This window comes from Falco biarmicus, chromosome 6 (genome assembly GCF_023638135.1).
Source record: "Falco biarmicus isolate bFalBia1 chromosome 6, bFalBia1.pri, whole genome shotgun sequence".
NCBI classification, from domain to species: domain Eukaryota; kingdom Metazoa; phylum Chordata; class Aves; order Falconiformes; family Falconidae; genus Falco; species Falco biarmicus.
This window is the reverse complement of record NC_079293.1, coordinates 16,967,811-16,982,270: the sequence shown is the minus strand read 5'-3', so window position 1 is coordinate 16,982,270 and position 14,460 is coordinate 16,967,811. Positions and strand designations below refer to the sequence as shown.

The window sequence follows — 14,460 nt, the reverse complement described above, 5'->3', positions numbered from 1 at the left end:
CTTAAATGGGTATTAACTGGTTGCCGAGATGAGATGCTGCTGTTTGAGAACATCAGGCTAATTCTTTCCCTCACCTCCCTTCTGCACCTCACCATTGACACAACTGAACAGGCAATGGTGAAGAGCAGGGATGGCAATCATATTAAGAAAAGGATTTTTTACTTTTAAATAGCATGTCTAGGATTTATATTTTTTAAAAAAGTTGTCAGACTAGAGGTTTGAGAGGTGAATCTAGTTGGCAGAAGGGTTTCAGTGTTCTCTGCCTGACTTTAAGGTGCCTAGGGGAGTAGTGTATAAACTTAACAACTAGTGAATATGTCTTGGTGTGTCCGGGAGATGAAGACAGAGGGAAAAGAGGTTTCATCAAGAAATTCGAAGTGCAGTGCAACATTGCCCATGGGAAGTATGTCAGAAGTTGTCTTCCCCTTCCCACTGAAATGGTTGTTTCCTTGTTCTCTTTGGCATCGGACAAAGCTTTCATTCTGATTACCTTAAAAACTGTATTTTGACATCAGTATGAACAATTTTCTAAAATGAGCAGGGTTTCTGAATGTCCTCGCTAACCCTGTAGTCTTTCATGTAATCTTGTAAATAACGGTTATAGACATAGTTGGGAAGGGCGGCCAGTTGTTAATTTAAATCTTTGTGCTAGGGTTCCATCCTGTGTTCTGGGTTGTCATTATGGGGCAGGAAGATAAGCACGAAAAAAGGTGGCTTTAGAAATACAGCTTCTGTTACTTAAAACAAGACATACCTCACACAATATGGACTGTATTTGCCATAGCCCATAATTCCCCCCTTCCTAAAATAAGCCTCCCCAAACATAATAAAGTATGGGTGGCACTTACCATAGTGAGGGTCCTGCTGTTCTTTTTTTTCAAGTTGCTCCTTGCGTCCATTTCAAAGTGCTCTTGAGGTGCCTCTTAGCTCATTCAGCCACACACTTATTGTGGGTTTCATTCCAGTCTGATCCCGTGACTCTGTCATGGTCTCTTCCATAAATGACCCCATCCCCCTATTTTCGGCCTAAAAATAAGACTGCTGTCATGAAGGACAGAGCTCTTTGTCTGGGAGGGTGGCAGTGGCAGAGTTCATTAGAGAAGGACTTATACAAAATGTATGGCTGGACCTGCAACATTGTCCCCGACCCTTAAAACAAACCTTCAGGTAAGTGTGCACAGAAGTGCAGCATTTATCACTAATTGCATCTGGGTGGTCTTGGGGCTTGGTATTTTTGGTGATCCTTCTGCTAAATCACAATCCTTTGCTGTAGCACAGTGGTATATGTCGATAGTGTGCTCATTTTCCCTGCTGTTGGCAGAGCCTGATTTATAAACGTCTAAATCAGACCTCTTGGGCAATGAAGGACTAAGGGCCCCGAGAAGGAATATATACAGGCAGCAAGCCTCTGGTGAGCAAATGGGAAGTAGATGTGAGGTTTGGAAGACATAGTTAATAGGGATGGTGGTGGCAGGCTGTCCAAACACTAGCTTCATTCTGTGCATTGGGTGAGTAGGGGAACAAGGCACAACTTACTGTATGTGCTCTGCTCTAAAGCACCCTGAATTCAGCTTGCATTCAGCCCTCCATCCCATCTCATCTGTCTGTGCCCCCCATCCCAACACATTCTTCTATTTGAAGCAATGAAGAGAGCAAAGGATTGGTCAACATGCATGGTGAGACAGACAGGCAGGAGTTTGTACTTTCTCTAAGAATTCCCATATTGATTCCTTAATGAGCCATAAAAAGTGAGTAGAAACTCTGACCTTAATGTGAACAGAAGCGTTCGTGCTCTGCCTTAAGTCATCAACTACAATTTATTCTTGTCTCATGCTTTAGAATTTCAGTCAATCCCGGCAGAGGGCAGTAATGATATTTTTCTTCCTGAGCACAGACAATGCCTACAAGTTTTTGTTATTTTTTTCCTGTAAATCACATACTGGATGAGATGAAGAAGTACTTTGAAGCAGTGCTACTTATCTTCTTTGTTAGGTGTGTGCATGCTATGTCTTGCTTATATGATTGGAGCATACTAATAATCAAGATCTGAGATTGGGAGAAAACTTTTTGATATATAGATCTAACCAAATATTTAGGTCATAATATTTCATTGTATTGTACTATTTTGGCTCATTAGGGAGGCATTTCTGTGAAGCTAAATGGCCAATAAGGTACAAACATCCCAATTGCATATCTAATGGTCCATTTGTTCTTTAAAACTCTGAAATGAGGAGTGTGTTTTTCGAAAGTGTTCTCTTTGAAATCAACAGACTACTTGCGGCATTCAGCACCACTCAACATGAATGACTAAGTGTCCTGCTGTATATTACAAAAAGAAATGTTTTAGTTGCAGATTTTAAACAGATCAAATATCCTGGAGGTAGCTCATGTTAGTAGAAAACATATCTGACTACTAAACTCAATAGCTGTTTAATTAACAAAATTATGTGACTCTATAAGTTTTCTTTCTTGAGTAACATTATCACTGCCAGTTCTAGCTGGATTATAATAAAGTCCTCATAAACTTGATATATTGGTCACTTAGTTGCCCGGGACATCACCTTGCAAAGAAATTACAGGTTAATTCAGATGATATAAAGCAATGTCATAGCAGAGAAATTTCCAACTAATTATTATTTTTACACTGGAGGCAGCATCTCCTGTGACAAGTCACTACTGTAGCAAAAGATGGGCTAAATTCTTTTCAGAAAAGTTAGAGTACATTTGACAACAAGAATATCTACCTACACAATGACATGATGGGTGAAGCTAGTAATGTATAATTACTTATAAGTGTTGTTAAAGTATACTTGATGGGGTTCACATTTAGGCGTGACAAACCCTTTTAAATATACTTCACTGGTTATAAAAATACTTACAAAGTATTTTTTATTAGCTCAAGTGCCACTCACTACAGCAGTTCCAGAGCTGAACTTTATTCTGACAGGCATTTTCATCAGCAAGGCATTCAACAAAAAAGATGGCTAAACAAAAGGAAGTTTAAGGTCCTCTGGTCTTTGGAGTGCAGACCTCTATACACGTACACTGCCTTCTTGCCCAGTGAGAATCACACTAACTCAGTTAAAATCTATGTCTTGTTAAATTTTTATTTGCCTTCCCACAATCTTACGAGTAGGCTTAGCAACCCATCAGAGCATTGTCTGAATAACTGGCTGAATCACCCTTTTATCCCTCAGCTTAACTGTGAAAAAGTTGTCATTCCACTTTTAAAAAACATGGACCAACTGTCAAATTAAGATACGTGTGTGGTGTATTAGTACATAAAGGCGATCATTTTTGCTGCCTCATTTTAGTGGCACAAAACATAAAAGTTATGAATGTAATTTTTCCTATTATTGCATGCAGTAAGGACATAAAATAAATTTTCAGACTTGGTTGCTTTTATAAATTCTGAGAGTTGCTGAGAAAGTAACTGGCTGAAAACACAGTTTCAGCCTTACTTCAGGCTTGAAATTCTCTTCCATAGTTTACCTTGATGGTGTATGCCAACCAACATCAGGTATTTACCATCATAATTATTTTCTTTATTTCCTTCTGGTTTTGCCCAAAACGTTGTAAAAGCTGTAAATATGAGATTCCCTTGACAACTTTGGATTAGTAAAGGAAAAAAAAAATTGCACAAACAAGTTCAGTATGACATCAGACAGGAAAATGATATAATGACTTTTCTAAAAAAAACCACACTGAATTTGCACCTATTTTAAAAGCGTAGCTGCTTGCATTTTTGCTTCATCTGAGTAATTCTGTATATAAATTCTGACTGCCACTATTACTTTTTGACAGCTTTTTAAAAGTACTATAGAGATTTTGTAAAATTTAATGTGGAAAATGAAACAGGAAATTTACATGAAAAGCTAAGAGAAAAAAGTGTACTTTGAAAATTAATGTAAAAATGCACGTGCTTACCTTTGTGTTTGGGTGGCATAACTGTTATCGTATGCCTCATAGCTTGGATCATCATATTCACCCCCATATCCATCATCATATCCCTAAGGGGAAAAATGGAACACCACAGCTCAGAAAAGTGATGAATCAAAGTATATTATCAAGATGTAAAAGTAACTTACACCAAAATATATATGTGTTATGTTTCCCCACTATTATGTAAAACAGCCTACTGATGAGAATTGTGAACCGTGAAGAACTACCTGTATTTCACAAGGGTAAAGAAATCAGTTACACATTTAAGAACTCAGCTTACTCATTGATAAACTGTGGCATATTGCTCAAACCACAGTGCTTCAGTGGGATCTATGTAGAATACTGATGAATGATAATGATAACAATAATTTCCTAGCGATTTGTTACATAAATGGTTCCATGTTGAAATGAACAAATGGCAGGAAAAATACATTGACTGTTCAATATTACTAAGAATGTTATTGTACCATAAGATTAAGTTTACTTAAAAAAAAACCCCAAAACCAACAACAACCAACCAAACACGAGAAACAAGTTTTGTGCATGTTTGTGACAGAAGTAATGGGTTATGATTTTTATAAATAACTTACAGTAAGCACCTTTTCCTTCATTGAGCATCCTACTCTTTTTAAAAAAGGCATGCTTTTCTGTGACAGGTTGATGAACGCTTTAATACAGATTCCTCTCATCCAGCTTAAGGGTCCTAAATGAAGGGCTCCGACAAATGCTCAGTCTGCCTAAGCTAGAGAGACACGAGTGATTTCAGAAGATGATTCAGCCCATCTAATGTCTGAATCTTCTACTGAGGGAGCCATGGGCAATTATGATCTATTGTAGCTGCCTCTGAACCAAATAGTGCTCAGGAACCAGACGATAAATAAATACATAAATAGATGGATAATCCAGGGGAAAGCTTTTTCGGGAAGGAGAGTCCCACTCTGATACTGGGGAACGGCCTCTCCCAGAATCTGAAGTCCACAGAAAGAAACCCTGTCATCTTCCACTTCAGGTGGAAGTACACCTGTCTGCCTAGCCTTCATTAGTATAAACTCAGCAAAACATACAGTTAACCACGTACCTCTGCAGACTACAGTGATACATTTAACACTATATAGCAAAATACACAATCTTGCCTCTGGGAACAGGACGAGAGAAACAACTAGTCACAGGAGATGGATGTTAGTCACATCGATTAGTATGCTACTGGGTGGGATCCTGCTACTGGGAAGATGAGGGTGATGCAAGTTCCTATATAATGCCGAATAGCTAGAGGAAAGACATTTCAGCATGCTTACCCACCACGTGAGAGAACAGGAAAGGCAACATTTATAAATTAGCGCTCTCAGTTTCTTGATGCCTGAGGTGGATCAACGTTCAGCACCAGCAGGGCAGAGGACACTTGTTAATAGCTGACACTTATGTGGGTTTACATTACAGATTTTAACAGCCTCCCTCAAGGCTCAGAACAGGGCAATACAGTGCGAATGGTTCAAGTGGAGTGGTTGGAAAACAGAGACAGAGGAAGAAAGCACAATGTAATGTACCTATAATACATAAAAAAGTATCTTCTGGATAATGTTCTCTTATTTGTGTCAATCTGTATGGGAATTATCTTGTAATCCTACAGGTGAACTATTTATATAAGATATATACTAGCATTCTTTCAAAGTTTAATATGGTCTATCATACCAAGACACCCTTGTCCCAAAGAAGCCTTTAGGCATCTAGAAGTGAGATCCGAAATAGCTCCTTTCACATCCTTGAAGTGTCTCAAATTCACTATGCATTTTTCTCCTCTTTAACCTTCAGCTCCTCAGAACACACAACTTGAATGTTTGAAAGTATTTCTCACACACACATTTTGAGAGATGTAACACCCAGCTCCCATGCAGACCCTGTTAAGATCTAGAAGCTATGAGTTTGAGGACATTCAAATTCACATATTCTGTGCCCTGTGTAGGATGAGGACAGTGCTCCCAAGAGAAGTTCTGTATAAATCCAGAGACCAGAACCCAGGATGCCCTCTCAAAATGCAGTGCAATCTTCTAGTTAGCAATAGTCAAGACTCCTTCATGCACCCTCTAGGTCTATTAGTCCATGTTATTAAACAAACCAACCAACCATATTAAATGGATAAACATTCTGTAAACATATGCTGATGAGAGCATCTGTCCCCTTAGATATATTCTAAGTTGCTAGTGCTGTATCCTTACCTCACTGAAGGAAAAGGGATTGATTACCCATGCTGTCAGTGTTCTGAATATGACATTTTTCTTCTATAATCTCTAGTTTCATTTATTTCACCAGAAATTTTCACATATGTGTGTATAACACTTAACCTTCCACCCCATATGTAAGTTCTTGTGACTTTTAATTGAGTCTGTGCTCTTCAAGGAGAAATATCTTGGACAAAGCAACTTTGGGTCTGATCTGATCAATGTCCACCGCTGGAGAATCCATCTTCATGCTCATCAGAATATTACAAAACTTGTAAAAAAGGTGACAGGGGCAAGCCACCTGGTTTCAGGGAAGGGGAAGAAAGCACTTCCCTAAATCTTCAGAGTTCTTTGAAGAGGTTAATGGGGATGCAGATAGGCAGGACCTAAGGAAAAGAGTTTCCTTTGAACTCCAAAAAGTTGCTGATGAGCTTTGATTCTCAAGGCTATCCAGGGCACTGGGTCTGGTTGCCTGGGAAGACTCTTCCTGTGTGAGGAGTCTATTTCCTCATGGCAGCTGCTGCCACCATTCAGAAGATTACTGGAATTAACTGAAAAATCTGAAGCAGGGGAACTATTAAAGATATTCAAACTGATAGACGTTTCTAGGTTAGGTTTTTATGCCAGGTTATTTTTATCTCAGGTATTTCTTAATGAAGTATCTTTCCAAAAACATAAGAAAAAGATCTTTTTACTTTGTGTCAGTGAAAAGGAAAGTGAGTCTTTCAAAGACTAGGATTCACTCTGGCCTTACAGTGATACATCCTGAACCAGAGATAAAGGTACAGAAATACACATCTGGAGCTGCAGTGGCCTAACAATGTTTATAAATAATTATGGATGATTTTGAGGAGTCTTGGTATAGTTTAGGGTTTAAAAATAATAACCAAAAAAATTAAGGAAAATTTTAAAATACAGCACAATTCAAGAAAAGACTACTTTGAAAATGAGCATATTTAAGTATTTGCCAGTCTTTCCCCACAAAGTGAAGACAGGAAAAACTCCTAGAAGAATCTCAGAATAACACATTAAATTAACATTGGGAACAATCACTTCAGGAGCAAATACACCCTACCACTGATAACGAAATTATAGTCAGGGGGGAAAGGCTGTAGAAGAAAAAAGGGACAGAACTGGAAAAAGGCTTATATTCTACTACCCCAGAAAAAGTTATCTATTTGATTCAACACCCAAGATATTAAGGAAGATTTATTTTATTTATTTAGATTTACTCAAATCCTTTCCAAGTTTCAGATAACACAATATTAGAAATACAAATTAATATGCATCACCAATAACAAGGGTATTGTAATCTACCACAATCTGATCTCTTTAAGCATGAATTTTCTACTTCATGTTAAAACCCTGTTTCAAACAATAACAGTCCACACTCAAATGCACCAAGTTTAAATCACCTCTTCTCTACATACCTTAGAAAATAGGATTCTCACAGCATACTCTGAAAAATGGTAGGTTTCAGCTCTGGGAACCAAGAAGGAAAATAATTCTAATACTTCTAATGAAAACTGCCCTACTCTGTATTTTACATGTGTCCTGGTAATATGTGATGAAATACATTGTAAAGAAGTCAAAACTAATTTTTATTTAAAAGATGATAGCCCAACTCTTTCTAAGGTAGCAACCTGCAACATATCTAGACATTTTTTTAAAGAAAGAAAAGCAAAACACAAACAAAAAATCAAAGTAAAGTGAATTATGCAACTCTGTATTTGACAAATATGTGAACAAGAAAAATGTCTGCAGCTGAGAACCAGGGTAGTCCTTCTCATTTGCTGCACCCAGCAGTACGCAGAAATTAGTACTGTACCTCAGAGAAGATGAGATTATAAAAATCCACCTCTAATTGTAACTCCAAGTAAAACCAGTTGTTTCTCAGTAAAGGGGCTTTTGTGTAATTTCCACTTCTTTCTTCTCCTTGCTTCTATCTCACTCTTTCCTATTGTAACTTGGCCACATCCATATTTTCTCACATATCTGTATCACCTTAGCTTACAAGGCTAAAATCCAGTCATCTACCATTAACCTAGCAGTAGATTCCCATAAGAATCACAGGGTAGAAATCAAACATTTTTAGAGGGTAATTCATCCCACATACTTCTGACACCTATTTGACACCTATTTGAGGACACTTTGAATTGCACTCTAAATGAGAGCTTTCTTTCCAATGACTATAATGGGAACCCGGGACGGGATTTAGATAACTAACCTTTAGTTATGTAAGTTAGTTCATTGTTTGAAAGCATTTATTGCTTAGAGAAAGCTGAGCTTGTAAAAATCAGTGCTGCTAAGAGTTGTTTTGAAGCAACCTCAGACCCAGAATGCAATTAGAATGCTGGGAATGATGCATGAGGATGGGTGGGCATGTAAGACCAGCATCACAGGCAGACAGACAGCACTCTTCAGAAAAAACGCTGAGTTAATCTAGCATGCAACTGACTGCACACCTACAAATCGGGAAATGCTAACAACTATGGGAAATCTTCAGTCTCACTCCTTTTACTGTATATGAAACACTGGAGAGAAATAAAGAAATACATCTGGGAAGCCTTCTCCTTCCAGATGTATGACTCATGCCCTTGGCTAGTCATACTGCGTGTTTGGTTTTAATGAATCTTACAATTTTCCTGTAAAGAGCATTTAAGGTGATTAAATCATGTCACAGAGAAATGGCAATTTTAACCAAAATTAAAACAGATCACAGCTATTATACTTGGAGCTGTACTACTGTCACCTCCTTATCTACTTGTTGCTTTTAAAAAAGTGGCAGATAGTGCCATCATTGTGTGTTCACGATTCATGAGTGCTGAGCTGGTTGAGCCTCTCTAGAGTGCTGTAAGGGGGAGGACTTGCCTTCCATCACAGTCACACTCACAAATTTGGTGCTCAGACCCCAAGCTGTTCTAAGGTGGGGGCAGCTCTGAGTAGATGTAGAGGAACACATCTTGATATATTAATTTTATGTAATTTAGACAAATAGCAATTTCTCTTTACTGACTACAAAGAGGGATAAAAACTGTAATTACTTTAGATTTGGATTATTCAGTATTGAAAAACTGCAGCTTGAGCAGATGAATCTCTCTGAAGTGCCTGGGAAGTTGGAGTATTGCTGAGCAAGGATTCCTGGAATCATAATTTATGCTTAGAAACTGAAATTCTGATTAAATTACTACCTAAGTATGTATGCCTGCTGTCATATCTGGCATTCTTCAGCTATACCTCCAGGGTCAGAAAAAGAGAAACCAGATATCATCACTTTGCTGAAGATGATATATATCCCCTTCACTAGTGAGATCTACCAAGCATTTTGAAAATAAACTCAAAGATCAGTGGCACTATATCCATCAAAATTATAAATAGTAGTAATAATAACAAAAATAATGCTGAAATGAAAATGGGAACACTAATCAATTGAAAAATCAGAGCTTTATGTTATGGACTTCATAAATGCAATATATGAACTAATCTACAGTGCTGAGACAACCCAGAGTAGACGTGCTTGCCAGAGGCAATGAAGTAATCTCAACACATTTGACCTCTCAATGAAATCAGTCTTATTCTTCACATACCAGCAATCGGAAACACCGTTATAACTGAACGATAAAAGATACAGAGGTGAACAATTTTCATAGTCATGGGAAAATGATTGAAATTTCAGTATAATCAGTCACAGAGATTTTGCATATTCAAAGCAGAGAACATAAACAAGCCATTAATGTTCTCATATTTCAATGGTTTAATTAAATCTTATGTTGAACAATTAATATAGTAAGAATGAGTGAATCTAAACAAGTTTTACCACCCAGAAGTCCTAAAATTGATGGTATGCAAGATAAAGAGATAAAGATAGGGCAGGGGCCACAGAAGCAAATAGTTGTGCGGTGCCAAAGCAGTCACAGTAAACCAGAATCACAGTTACTTCAAGGAATTGCTGTGTACTCTCTTAAATATAGCTTTCTCCCTGCTCCTCCCCACCTCCATCCCCGTTTTTTCTGTACTTCTTCAACTAAATGTAAAGTGAATGAACAACAACTAAACCACATTTTTGGTGTACTGAAAAAGAAAATAAAAATGGAGTGAAAATGTAAAAGAAAACCTAATAACAATGAAACTTTTCTTACTCCTTCCATATTTGCAGGACTGTAGAATACAGCGTAATTTGCTGCTGCAATTATTATACTACAACATTCATCTGACTAACATCTTTATTTCTCTGTTACCTCTCCTATGCTCATGAAGTCACATTAAACCTTCTAATTCATGTGTCAAAGCTCTGTATAATCAGCTGCTGCTTACATCCATCTAACTTGCTGCACCTTCCCTGTCCCCTAACCCTGCTACTGTCAACAGTGAAACCATTTCCTACGCAATTCTACTTGTGCTTTTTTTCATAATGTCTTTCCTTATGGAATGGTATCCTATGCTCAGTGGCAATCCTTTTACTCAGTTCCCATTGCACAGGAATGTATCGCAGAAACATCTTTCTTCCAGTATCAATAAAAAGGCATATCTCAGTAGTAAGCAGCAAGTGGAGATGAAAAATAATCCAAGGTATTTTTGTGTATCTGCAATAACTTGCATTTTTGCATGATTCTGAGATATCTGAAGAAAGGATTTTTTAATTTTTATTTTTACTGATGACTTGTACTTGAGCAGTACTCAAGTACTTGACATAGTACGTCAGTGATAATATATTACAGTATCAAGTTGCACTGGTGCCAATACATCACATAAATGGCATTTAAATGAAACATTTATCTTCCCTGAGAAATGAAATGAAGAGTAGAAAGTAGTCTTTGGCTGCCAAGGGAGGATGGGCTGTAATACACCCACTATTGGTTTTAATCTCCTTATGATATCTAATATTTCTTTTTCCAAAATTTTAAGCAAAGCAGATGGTGAGCTTCTTGTGCATCCTGATGATCTCCCAGCTGTATAATCAGTAGATGGAGTTGACAAAATCTGTCCATGGAGCACTGAGGTTTCTTGTATCGTAGATACAGAAATCATTACAAGTATCTACTAAAGACTGACAACTCTTCTGTCTGAGTTTAACAACTTATTGATGGTTTAAAGCACTTCACAAAGGTTTGAGTTGCTAGACATGATGCCTTAAAGGTAAACCATTTAAACCTTAAATAAGCTTTACAATAACCTAGGAAATTAAATTTCCAGGTCTTGAATGGTTGGGCATTCCAAGAAATTTTCCTTTTTATTTTCCAGCCCTTGAAAACCGGACCACAGGATTGTCTATTTTGGAGCTTGTAAATGTGCAAGAAAGTGCTGAGGTACTAGCAAAGAGTAGAAATGCTTTGATAGGTGCTTTACAGGACTTTGAATTGCATTTACTTTAAAATAAAATTTCACTCTGATGTATTATTAATGCTGGAAGTAGGCAGATTAAATAAAACTTGGCCAAATGCAAGATAATGTGCTTTAGTAAATACATCCTCAAAATCTATACACTGCTCGTGTCTCTGAATTTACAGAATTCCTTCAGGAAAAGACTTGTAGGAGTCATCGTGATTAACAGCTATGAGATCTGTCCAATTTTACTGCAGCATTAAAAAAAAAAGCTCCACAAAAATAGCCTTATATTTTCTATGTCAGGAAAGGAAAAGAAATTACATAGGTTAATTCTATGTGCAATCCCACTGGTTTTGATCCGTTTTTATTCTGTTTAAATGCATTTAACCCTTAAGGATTCCATGAGTTAGTAATTCATAACAGTACCAAAACTTCAGAGTGGAATGAGAGACAACACTGTTTAAAGCACTCAAAAACAGGACAAATACAGATTTATTTATATATTAATCCTGAAGCAGGTCTAGATGAGAGTTCAGGCATTCTTAATGGTGTAATCTTTATAACCTAATCTTTCCCAGACACCCCACACCTTTTTCATCTCTTGCCGAATCAAATTCCAAGTGTCTTACATTGTTACAAAGATAGTTCATCACATATTTCCTAGAATCTAATTTTATAGAAAAATAGTTCTGACAAATTTGGACAATGAAATTAAAATTGTCTTGCTATATAAATTATGCATTTTGCATAATTTTTGATTCTTTACATAAAAATATTAGCTTTTATATTTATTTTTCTTCGTAAAGCAGTATTTAGAAGGTGTAACAATGGTAACTCTTATTTTGTGTTTTTTTTAAGCCATACTTAAGCTAAATAGTATTCCACCAGTGCCATGATACCTTTGATTTAATTTTTGGATTTCCAACCTGAATAATGTGTCTCATGAGTTTATATATTTGAATTGATCAAACTTTTTTTCCCATTCACACTTATATTTTGAAGAGTTGACATAATAAAACTTACTGTGAAAAATATAGGTAGATTTTGAAAGTTATGAAAACTAATCTAGTACTAGGGAAACTAAATGTTAAGTTGATATCAGTTGCAGAATAAAAACTAATTTTGGGGTTTTTTTTCCTGCTTATGACAATGATTAAACTTATACAAGAGCTGCTTACAATGAATGCTGCTAATCATGTTTGAACAAAAATGTTACTGGAAATTCTTCTTGGTCCTGTGTACTGCAGAGGAATAAAAAAGGAACAGTCTACTCCCAGCAACTTCTTAACTGTAATATTTCATTTTCTAACAGGTATTGTCAGACTAGGAAATACAGTTTAGCATGATGCATAAAATGCAAGCATTACAGGTAATGCAGGTTCTTCTTGGTTTTAAAAGATATGTAAGAAAAGCAAACTTAACCAGCACAATCTCATGCAGGAATTATTGCAGAAAGGCCAGGTATAATTAAAAGCAAACATGTAGAATGTGATGGGACTTCTAATTTGTGAATAGAGTAATGAGCAAAACGGTAAAAATTGCTTAATACTTTTTGAGATACTTAGCGGTAGTCTTTAAATTGTTATTCCCTCAAGTTTGAGCATGCAATTAGAGAAATTAGGGATGGAAAAGAACAGATCATCTACTAGGAGCTCCTATCAAATAGGATTGCACATTTTCTAGTGCTTTCTCTAATCAAATTCTAAATATTGCCAGTAGTAGGGATTCCACCATTTCTCTTGGGAGACTGTCTGACAGCCTAATAGATCTTTGTGTCAGACATCTCTGCTAACTTTATCCCATATGACTAAATATATATCACTGTACCAGTAAAATGTATTCTCACTGTTCTCTGATTTCTGTGTCACATTCTTCTGGTTTTGTTTAAAAATAATTCTAATATAAATATTCAAAGTCAAATGTAACCCTGACACAGACAAGAGATACCGATCAGCAGATAACATAGCAACAAGCCAGAACCCCCAAGTATTCACAAAACCCTTATACAGATCCCTACCCCCACAAATTACTTTCCTCTTTCTTGGGTCTGGCAAATAGCTGTGCCAGAGAAGATGTCCAGTCATCTTTGATTCTACTGGATCAAGAGTGTCAAATACTATGACTAGCTCTCTAAAGTGAAAGCCTATAACACAAGTGGCTCTCAGGAGGTGATGACCTGCCTGAATTAAATCCTTAAAGTCTGATGGAATTTTATTGCATTAAAATCCACCCAGAAAGTATGTATGGACCTCAATATGGCTTTCATAGCAAGACACTCAGCAAGCCTTTGTGCTGTGCACCAGACTGAATTTGCAGATTTTATTTTTTTTAAGGTGATGGAAGTGATGTGGATATGCATCACAGTAACAAAATCCATATTAAATGAGAAATTAAAATCCTGTTACTATGTAAGGCATATTCCTAGACTCTGGTGCAGCCTGACTGTGATGCTGCAAACAGGGATTCATCATGATCCCAGACTGTAGCAAGGCACAAGAAGGAAGGAGAAATTGTGGCATTCTATAGGAGAAACTGTTCTTACTGTCTTTCTATCACACAGCTGTAATAGCTTTGGTCTAGCTCAACCTTTACCTGCTGGCTATCACTTACGGTCGGAAACTCAGAAAATGGACCAGGTGTTTTCCAACATTAACTGAGTTAAGTGCATTAAAGATATAGAATCAAGTAAAATCCACATACTGAAAACACTAACAGTATCTCTATGCTAATTCCTCTAATGCTTACCAAGAAATAAAAAGAAAGAACAAGCCTACAGAAAGGTAAAAAAGGCCAACAGATCTGTTAATTGTGAGACTATTCATTTCAGAATAGTGATTCTGACCCTTCCTGACACAGCCTGTCAGCAAATGAAGAACAAAAAATGATTAAAAATACTGATGGACTGCCAATCAGTCCAGTACTGATTTTCATTTACCATATAGAAGTGATAATGCACATCTGATAATACCTCTTCTGC

The 14,460-nt window shown here is 36.9% G+C and overlaps 1 protein-coding gene across 6 annotated transcripts in view; it reads right to left on the bottom strand.

The window, feature by feature from the left end:
* Positions 1-14,460, bottom strand: part of KHDRBS2 (KH RNA binding domain containing, signal transduction associated 2) — a 393,063-nt gene that overhangs the window by 63,077 nt on the left and 315,526 nt on the right. For all 6 annotated transcript variants that reach the window (XR_008822730.1, XR_008822731.1, XR_008822733.1 and 3 more), the window contains exon 7: positions 3,928-4,010. Coding sequence is in view for 1 of the 6 variants with exons in the window: in XM_056344567.1 (XP_056200542.1) it covers positions 3,928-4,010 (83 nt within the window). In the remaining 5 variants the exon portion in view is untranslated. The remainder of the gene's footprint in view (positions 1-3,927; positions 4,011-14,460) is intronic.